General features: G+C 48.0%; 1 protein-coding gene across 1 annotated transcript; it reads left to right on the plus strand.

The window, feature by feature from the left end:
• Positions 1-4,138: 4,138 nt before the first annotated feature.
• LOC126533773 (neprilysin-1-like) lies at positions 4,139-6,169 on the plus strand. Its single transcript, XM_050181003.1, has one exon. It carries the CDS (start codon positions 4,139-4,141, stop codon positions 6,167-6,169), a length of 2,031 nt encoding a protein of 676 aa, XP_050036960.1.
• Positions 6,170-9,671: the final 3,502 nt, after the last annotated feature.

Consider the following 9,671-nt stretch of genomic DNA (forward strand, 5'->3'; position numbering starts at 1 on the left):
CATTACATTATTATGTCTTAGCGAGGTGACATAATTTCGCAGGGATGTGTTCCAAATGCTTTCCATTAATTAGACTCAATATTGTCTACTTGACTGTCGAAGCAGACTGGTTCCAATGCTGGCCCGGATTATAATACATCTTGCGTAACTGTAGACAAAGCGTGATTCACCACTGGCGAGACGGACGCATACGCGAATTATATGGAGGGCGGCACCTCTCGTTGGTCTGTTTCATACATAGGGTCGTACATTTACGGGCTGTACTAAATTCTTTCATTCTGGTGGTAAAAACTGGGTGTTCTATTTAAAGATAAAGACGGGGGATATGTAGCGATATTTCTCTGCCTGGCAGCCAGAAGCAAGCGAAATGAATCGCGGGTACCATGCCACGACTAATACAGCCTCTCCCAGGTCAAGTGAGGAACTCATGCAAATCCTTGCTGGCAGGCATAACTTATATTTTCAAAGGAAACTCCATAAACAAGAAACAATAAATAGGCGCATGCTTGGAAACGCCTTCTTTATTTTTTCTGCACATTACATAACACAGGAAAAATGCGTGGGAATGCATACAGGCACGCTTTCCAAGACGTGGGCTGCTTTAGGTTGTCTTGCAAGCCCTTGTTGACGTAGGTTATCAGATGCATTTTGAGCATTCCTGCGGTTATCCCAGACTTACCTAGCCTTTGATCCTTGCCTGTTGTCCAGTTTTGCAGCATCGCGCCATAGGCTTTTCCAACAAAATTAATGGCATACCAATGAACATGGTTAAATAAACACACTCCTAATTTTACATACACCGTTTTCAACGCGGAGAAATGGCCACGCTGCCTTCGCCCCCTGCTGCATTACCGCTATTTGCATGAATGGGACGTGCACGAAATGCGATGCGATGAGCCATTGTCGTATTCACATAAGCGCTGCTACTGAAAAGCAACCGAGTCAGTCTGGAAGGATAAAGCGTTATCTAAAAAAAAAAAACTCCGTTCTTTATTTCTAAACAACACGTTGATCATTAGAAGAAAAAAATGAAGGCCAATATTCCAGTTTTTTAATTTCGAGCCTTATCCCCATGCCGGTAGATAACTGTGACGTCACGAATTTTTAAGTATTTCTTCGCATTTAGACCCCGTTGGTTCAGAAAAATTTCCTGAAACTCGTCATGCTCAACATTTAGTTTCTTTAGAACACAATGTAGTCTATCTTACCCACAACACAATAGGCCTTTAAAGGACGCTGTTAAAATAAATGACGTCACAGCGAGCAGCTGGTACGAGAACTTCAAGGCGGCGGCGCCACCAGTATTCTGCCATTGCGCTTCTTCTGGCTTACTAAGCGTCTTATCGTGTTAAGAGTGGTGTTTTCGATATCGTTCCATGATAACTGACTGATAGAGAAGGAATCAGTTTTATATTTAATGTCCCTTTGTAGCTCAGCATCCTTCTTATAGAATTTGTCGAGGGATCAAATACACGACTAATAACTTCACTGCCATTGCCAAAGATGCTGCAAACTAATTCTAGAACGCTACGCACTGTCAAGTAAAATGATTGTATTAACTTCTAGCGTATAACCAAAATTTGCTATGAGGCCTGGTGAGAGGCCCCTTATGGCGGCTAATGTTCCCGTACGTTGACATAGATAAACCTTTATGTCACTGGTTTTAAGATGAAATACCAATTTTTTTGGAGATAGCAGTATAAGTATTCAGGCAAAGGGAATACTTCAGTTAGATACATAAGAACGTTCATTTTCCAATAAGCCTAGCATTCACATTAGCAGAACAATAGCTACACTTTTGAGCTACTCCAGCAGACTCCAGCTGGCATGAGTGTCAGAGGTCAAGCGCTGCGTTTGCCTCAGTCGGGCACTATACGAGGTGCGAAAAAAGAAAACGAGACTGGTCCAATAAATTATTGTACTCACAGAATCAGTTCTCTGAGACATTATCACCTTCAAAGTAGTCCCCTTCAGCATTCACACACTTCTGCATTCGGTGCTGCCATTGCTGGTAACAGTTCTGAAATAAGGTAGTTGGACGGCCCTTCAGGAGATTCTCCTTTCTTGCGTGAACCTCTTCAACTGAGGTAAAATGGATTCCCTTTAAGGAAGATTTAACTTTAGGAAATAAAAAAAAAGTCGCATGGAGCCAAATTAGGCGAATAAGCAGGATTCCCCATCACAGTAATGTTTTTGCTGGTCAGAAAATGCTTGACAGATAGGGCCGTGTGAGCGGGTGCATTCTCCCGGTGCAACAGCCATCCATCACTCCACAAATGTGACCTTTTTTATTGCGAAGCAATACTACTTTAGGTCGCACTTCGCCCGTTCCGTGGCGAGGCGGTGGTAGGCACCATTGACCTTTAGCGTGACCTCGCTGCGTGACGTCACACCACGTGACCTAGAGTGACGTCACACCAGCTATGTAAAAACGGGGCCCCATCTCACGCCGTCGCGAGGCGAGGCGGTAGCCACCAACGGCAGCCTAACTCCCACTCCTCTCACCAGGGGCGCTACGGTCGGTGTGACGTCGCACCAGCTGTGTAAAAACGGGGCCCCATCTCACGCCGTCGCGAGGCGAGACGGTAGCCACCAACGGCGGCCTAACTCCCGCTCCTCTCACCAGGGGCGCTACTATTGCTTCGCAATCACCAGGCTTAACCAAGCAAAGCCACGGCCGATTTTTTATTGCGAAGCAATACTACTTTAGGTCGCCCTTCAGCCTGTTCCGTGGCGAGGCGGTGGTAGGCACCATTGACCTTTAGCGTGACCTCGCTGCGTGACGTCACACCACGTGACCTAGAGTGACGTCACACCAGCTTTGTAAAAACGGGGCCCCATCTCACGCAGTCGCGGGGCGAGGCGGTAGCCACCAACGGCGGCCTAACTCCCGCTCCTCTCACCAGGGGCGCTACGGACACTATTGCTTCGCGATCACCAGGCTTAACAAAGCTAAGCCACGGCCGTTTTTTTTTTCAAAAGTTTTCACTAAGTCTTTTTAGTACTTCGATGTACTAGTGTTGATTAACAGTCTGACCACTGGAATTCCACTCAATCATCACGATTCCTATAATGTCGAAGAAAACAATTAACATTGCCTTGAATTTTGATTTTGACATGCGTGCTTTTTTGGGTCTTGGGGATTCTGGGGACTTGGACTGCATTGACTGGTGCTTACTTTCTGGGTCATAGGTAAAAATCCATGTCTCATCATATGTTGCAACAGATTCCAACAAATTTGGCTCGTTTGCAATGTGTTCTAACATGTCCACACACAAGTCCTTACGGCACTGTTTTTGGTCTTCGGACAGAACTTTTGGAACAACCTTCGCACGAATCTTCCGCATGTGTAATTTGTCCGTTAAAATGCGTTAAACAGCTTCCCTATCCAAGTTAACCAACCCCGCCACTGCACGAACACTTAACGTTCAGTCACCACGGTTCACATCACGAACTTGGGCAATGTTTTGGTCTGTAATCGCTGACTTTGGGCGCCCAGCACGTTCCTCTTCCACACTGTCCCTTCCCCCTGAAAACCGCTTACACCATTCAAACACATGTGCACGAGACAAAGTTTCATCTCCATAATCCTCAGGTAACATTTGAAATGTTTCCGTGGCTGATTTCTTAAGTTTCACAAGAAGCGTGATGTTGATGCGCAGTTCGGTTTTTACATCAGACATTTTTCCAGCAGAATGCAGTTGCACATGTTCACTCAATGAAGCAGCACTCCGAACTGGCGTGCAGAATGCAGTTGCACATGTTCACTCAATGACGCAGCACTCCGAACTGGCGTGATCGGTTCCGTCGAAACTGGCCGCATGAGTAGAGGAGGTGTGTGGGACGATGTCAGCAAAACAGTTGTTGCGAGCTCCACTCTTTTTTCAAGCTACACACTTAGTCTCGTTTCCTTTGTGTCACACCTCGTATATACTTTTCGGAGCGTGGAAGGCAGCTACACTCCAGTTATGTCTGCGGAGTTTGCATTGAATTCTTAGGTAGCCTCATAAGATAGTTTGTTTCTGTGTACCTATGCGGCGACCAGCCTATAAAACAAGGTCACCTCTATTTCTTTATTTCATTCTTTCTTTAGACTAGCCACATGACGACCCGTCACCAACATTCAAATGCGAAGAAGATGGTCACCCTTGCAATAGTGCTGTTCCTCACCAGTGGAGCCCTGCTGATGATCATGATATGGTCCAAGCCACATGCCACCATAGTGTTCTGCAACACTCCCGATTGCCTTAGACATGCCACTGAGCTCAAGGAGGCCATGGACACTAGCGTCGACCCCTGCAACGACTTCTACAAGTTCACGTGTGGCTCCTGGAAGCCGAAACGGGGAGAGCGTTCGATGGTCGCGCGAGTCTTCGCCGACTCGACCCAAATCGCCATGGAAGAGATGGAAGGCCCGAGCGAGAAGGCTGTGGTGCCAAAGGCGATGGACTATTTCAAGAGCTGCATCCAGCTACGCAATTTGACGCCGACCGACGTAGAACTCTACATGAACTTCAAGCAGGGCCTAGGTTTCTTGTGGCCGGAGAAAAAACAATCGGCCATCGACGCGCTGCTCCCATTGCTGAACCTTACTATCACCTGGAACATCAACTTCCTCTTTCGACTGGAGGCCTTGCCTGCATACAAGCGGAGGCCGCAGACGCTATACATTACGCGTGGCATACTGAGCCGCAGATTTTTGGATCCCACGTGGACACCAGTTACGTTTGCCGAAGTCGTCAGACGGCACTGCGGTGAACTCGGGGTCGAGCCGCCGTCCGACTCGAGCATCCAGGAACTGAAGAGCACCGTGGAGGACATCATAAATGCCGCGCTCAAACTTCCACCGGGTGCCACGACTGACACGCAGATTATGATGAAGGAGATTGAGCAGCTGATGCCCAAACGGGGGTACGACTGGCTCAGCAGCCTGAACAAACTGTACAGTCCCCAGTTCACGTGGACACCGGACAGCCCAGTTGCTCTGGAAGATGAAGCAATACTGCAGAGCGTGTACACCCTGCTTGAGAACTACAAGAAAAAGAGGCAGACGCTCATGGAAGGCTTATCGTTGGTGTTCCTCCGAACGTCCCTTTGGTTGGCCGCAGGAAAACCAGAGCTGCGTTACAGGTCCGACCCTAAAGTTGGCAGGCGTATATGGAAGCTGACCTGCGTCAAGTACACCGCCGGCAACTTCGGTTTGCTGATTGCGGCCAGCCACATTTATAGGCGCTACAGCAGCAGTATGCGTGGCCAACTCGCACATTTCCACCAGAGCATTCAGACGACGATCAAGCAGCAGCTCGAAGACGCCGAGTGGATCGACGCCACCATCAAGAGTAAGGCGACCGTCAAAATCGACGCGATGTCTCTGGACACGATGCCAGAGGAGAACTTCTTCTCTGACGTCGATCTGGCTCGGTTATACCGAGACTTTCCAAGTAACGCCGCCTCGTTCTTGGAAAACTACATCAAAGTCGCGGAAGCCTACCGGCTCCTCATCGTCCACGACAACTTCATCAGTGTCTACTCCAGGAGGCTCGGGGACGGCTCGCCAAGTCGATACGACTACTCCTACAACATCGCCTACATATCTGTGGGTGCCATGGAGCCTCCCACACTCTACCTGAGTGGCACAACAGCCATGCTCTATGGCAGCTTCGGCACGCTCATCGCAGAGTGCATCGTGCGCTCGTTCGACAAGCGCGGCGTCCTCTTCACGGGAGAAGGCAAGCGAGAGCTTTCGTGGGACTCCCCAGCTTATACACAGCGAGTCGGCTGCGACTTGTTATCTGACCGCAAGTCTGGAGGCAGTGGCACAACCTCTGATGCGAACACGCTGCCAGGTGGTAGCCGCGACCAGCGGGAGGTTCGTTTCGCGCCCTTATTCCCCCTGGCACCGGTACTGACCACATCGTTCATTGCGCACCGCCGGGCTAGCATCAAAGACGGCAGGCACGTCCAACACCGACTGCAAGGGCTCGCTGACTGCACCGATGACCAGGTCTTCTTTCTGACCTACTGCCTCATGACGTGTGCCGCGAACAACACCGGTGAGACCTGCAATGTGCCCCTACGACAGATGCAGAGATTCGCTGGCGCGTTCCGGTGCAGCCCCGGTTCACCGATGAACCCAGTGAAGAAGTGCACTTTTTTCTCGTATCTGTGAAAGCGCGTTTTCTTTTTTGTAGTATTAATTTCCATGGTTTAGTTCATTGCTTTTTTTCTAGAATGTCGATTTTATGATAGAAACTAATGATGCAACTTAGGCGATGTTCTGTTAATAATTTCGGTTTTGTCCTCTCAAGAAAAAAATTTGGCGGCCCACAGCAATGCCGGTAATTAGTACTGAACAATCGCTTGCCTCGAATGACGCAAGGTGTACCCTCACGTACATGTCGCAATTCTATTTGCCTTCAAAATTTCCACGACACTGTACTTTCAAAAGTCCCAGGTCTCTTTTCTGGCTGCCACATTGTGTGTCGTACTTGAGTAGCTTTTGATGGAGAGTATGGAGCCAGCTATTCATGCGTTATTGCCTTACGTGACCAGCTGCTTGGCAGACCTGGCAAAGCTAGGTTTGCAGAAGCAGAGGGCTGTGTGCAGCTGTGGACGCTTCTGAAAACACGTGCACATGTGCAGACGGCGTCAGAGACATTGTCCGCCTCCATGCCTCGCAAACTATCTCAACGACCTGCGTAATTAAGATATCGCGTTAACAAACCGCGGGGATGATGGCTCTCGCAGTGGACTTTTGCATATTTTGCCTTTGTATATTATCTCGATTTCGAGTGTAAACGCGCTGCGCACTTTCTCCTCGATAAAGAACCTACATAGCGCAGCAGCACAGCTGAGTAGTGGGCGCCTGTCTGTGTATCATGCGCCAAGATTTAAAAATATGCAAATGCCACATAGCTGGACAGAACCAAGGTAATGTTCTTTGCTGTTGCTTGGAGATACTCTGATTACTTTTTGTATTCTGCCTAATCACACTAGTATTAATTAGTTCACCAACTTCTTAACTGTTATAATTGGATGAAATTGTCAATGAGAAAATTGTAGAGCAACGCTAAATACTCCCGATACACTTTCTGTTGTTCAATACGTGCTGCACAAGTTTTTCCAAGTGTGAAAGATGCCTGCGAACATATGCAAAGTGCCCCAAGCAGCCCGTTGCGCGGAAAGTTTGCATGTCTCGTTCACACGCAACTCCTCGTTAAATTGACCTCTGTTAATTCATAAAATCGTATAATTCCGACTAGCTTTCTTGTCCCGACAGGCGTATGCCTTATTTTATGGCACCAACATCTCGTTCATTTGGACGTTACTTGGCCGCACACCGGTTAATTCGGAAAGCGCTCACAGCACAGCCAACGTGCAGTGCCTCAAACGTGCAATGTAAAAAAGCAAAAGCAGCGCTAATGTCCAACCTAAACGAAGCAGCGGAGTCTGCATCGCCAGCCACCAGCGGAAAACGACAGGAATGCCCGAGCGCATCGTGTTTGTCTTCACAGCATGTATGCCGGTGTTTGCCGCTGCGCATGACACCGTGTTCCGTGATCGCGTCAGTAGGGACCGCGATCGTGTCCACTGCGTTTGGGCCTAATAGCAGTTTCGTTTTAGCTTAGTGCACGTTGGCCGTGTACCTACAGAACTGCGTACTCAGCAATTGTAATTGCGGCGTCGATAGTGACTACGGTTTTGTCTGCGGTGGACGCACTAAGCAGTACTAGTTTCGTTTTGACTCGGTGTATGTTGCCGGCATGCCTTTGTATTTGCATGGTGACCACCTGTCCTAGATTACATTGAAAGCGACAACGGTTTGGTCCGCTGCGGTTGCTCGGGTTGCACTTAACAGTAGTTTTGTTTCGACTCAGTGCAATGCGTAAGGGATAGCGCAGTCTGCATGCTGGCATAAAATCTGCTGGCTACATCGTGACAGACAGTTGTTCGTTGCTGACCAGCTCGCGGGCTAAAACATAATCTGGATGTGCGCGTGGTAGCGAAAAGCATGTCTCGGATGAAGACGAGGGTCTTGCGCAGCGGCCGAAATGCGAAAGAAGCCGCGCTGCCTTTTCCCTTGCGACCTCTAATCAGTCACGAGATGACGAGAACTGCAGTTTTCGCACTGTTTTTGCGCAATATACCCAGAAACAAGATTTGCTGATTCATTCGGTAAATAATATCGTATTGATGCAGGAAGCATTCCCTCGATAATTCGACGTTCGGCTAAGTCCGGCATTTTTTTCGGTCCCGTGAAATCCGAATTGACATGGTTCTAGTTGATTGATTTTTAAGTTGTAATCGTGGCCAGTAACATTTCTTTCTGTAACGTGCACGAGTCGGCGATTTCACTTTACTACTTTTAAAACGAGACAACTGTTTAAGCGAGTACGCTTCAACGAGGTTTTACTGACCTGCTGAGATGTGTTGCTGAGAGCGCTTATTTGTTAGCTCTAACGGTAAATGCTATGAAGCATGTGGGAGCATTGACGAACTGCCGTTAGGGTAAAAGTGTAACAATGTGCTTTACAAACCTCTGCAAGGATGCACATTGTGCACTGGTATTAGGATCGGTACATAAAGTACTATATTTAACTACGCTGCCTCTTGGATTGGCCCAGTTTATTTTTGGCCAGACAATCATCCACAGAAACTGGGGGGAAGAATGAAAGAAAGCTTCGCGTTAATTTTAAACAGGCTAGTACACCTCTATAACAAGGTAACCCTAATGATGCATTCAATACCGCTGTCTGTCTTAGTTGGTCTAAATTAGAAATTGCTAGGAATTGTACGATTACAGCTGTTTACATACAGAGTCATAAAACTAAAAAGAACGAGAGAGGCACTTGTCTTGTTAAACACGTTAACCTTTAGCACCAAGCAGGGGCCTATGTCAAAAGACACCAGTTTTCAAAGCCAAACAGTGATTTGTCCCAGTCAATATTTATTGTTTCTCAAGGCTCGTAACAGTTCTCACGCAATCATGATGTGCAACATTAACTCAAGAGGCCTTGAAACAGTGATACAGCAATTGTAGATGGAAATATGGCCTAGTGACACCCTCCAAAAGGTACGTTTTGTTTTGTATGCATTGTATGTGTGCAATATATTGATTACAATAACCTAAATCGTATAAATTATCGTCTTTTTTTATTTTACTGTCTGTCTATTATAATCACAAGAGAGTTCAGTGAGTGAGTGAGTGAGTGAGTGAGTGAGTGAGTGAGTGAGTGAGTGAGTGAGTGAGTGAGTGAGTGAGTGAGTGAGTGAGTGAGTGAGTGAGTGAGTGAGTGAGTGAGTGAGTGAGTGAGTGAGTGAGTGAGTGAGTGAGTGATGTTGTGAGTGAGTGAGTGAGTGAGTGAATAAAGAAACTTTATTGCAAGTCCGGCGAGGACGCCAACTCGTCACGCACCCGGCTAGTCCCACGTCCGGACCGGCAGGTCTAGCCCACCGGCCCAGTCTCGGGAACACCAGACGGCCAGGATTTGCTTTTCTAGAGCGGGGCTACGCAGAAGCGAGTCCCACTCCTCCTTGATGAACTTATGGTATGTCGACCCGCACTTCCAGAGCATGTGGGCTAGAGTGGACGTCTGCCCGCAGGACGGGCTGGCGTCGTCGCGATACACGTCGGGGTAAGCCTCGTGGAGAACGGACAGACACGGACATGT

This window comes from Dermacentor andersoni, chromosome 3 (genome assembly GCF_023375885.2).
Source record: "Dermacentor andersoni chromosome 3, qqDerAnde1_hic_scaffold, whole genome shotgun sequence".
Lineage (NCBI taxonomy): Eukaryota > Metazoa > Arthropoda > Arachnida > Ixodida > Ixodidae > Dermacentor > Dermacentor andersoni.

What these genes read in the sequence shown, in the direction of transcription:
- LOC126533773 (XM_050181003.1), top strand. Translation starts at nt 4,139, where the DNA reads ATGGTCACCCTTGCAATAGTGCTGTTCCTCACCAGTGGAGCCCTGCTG.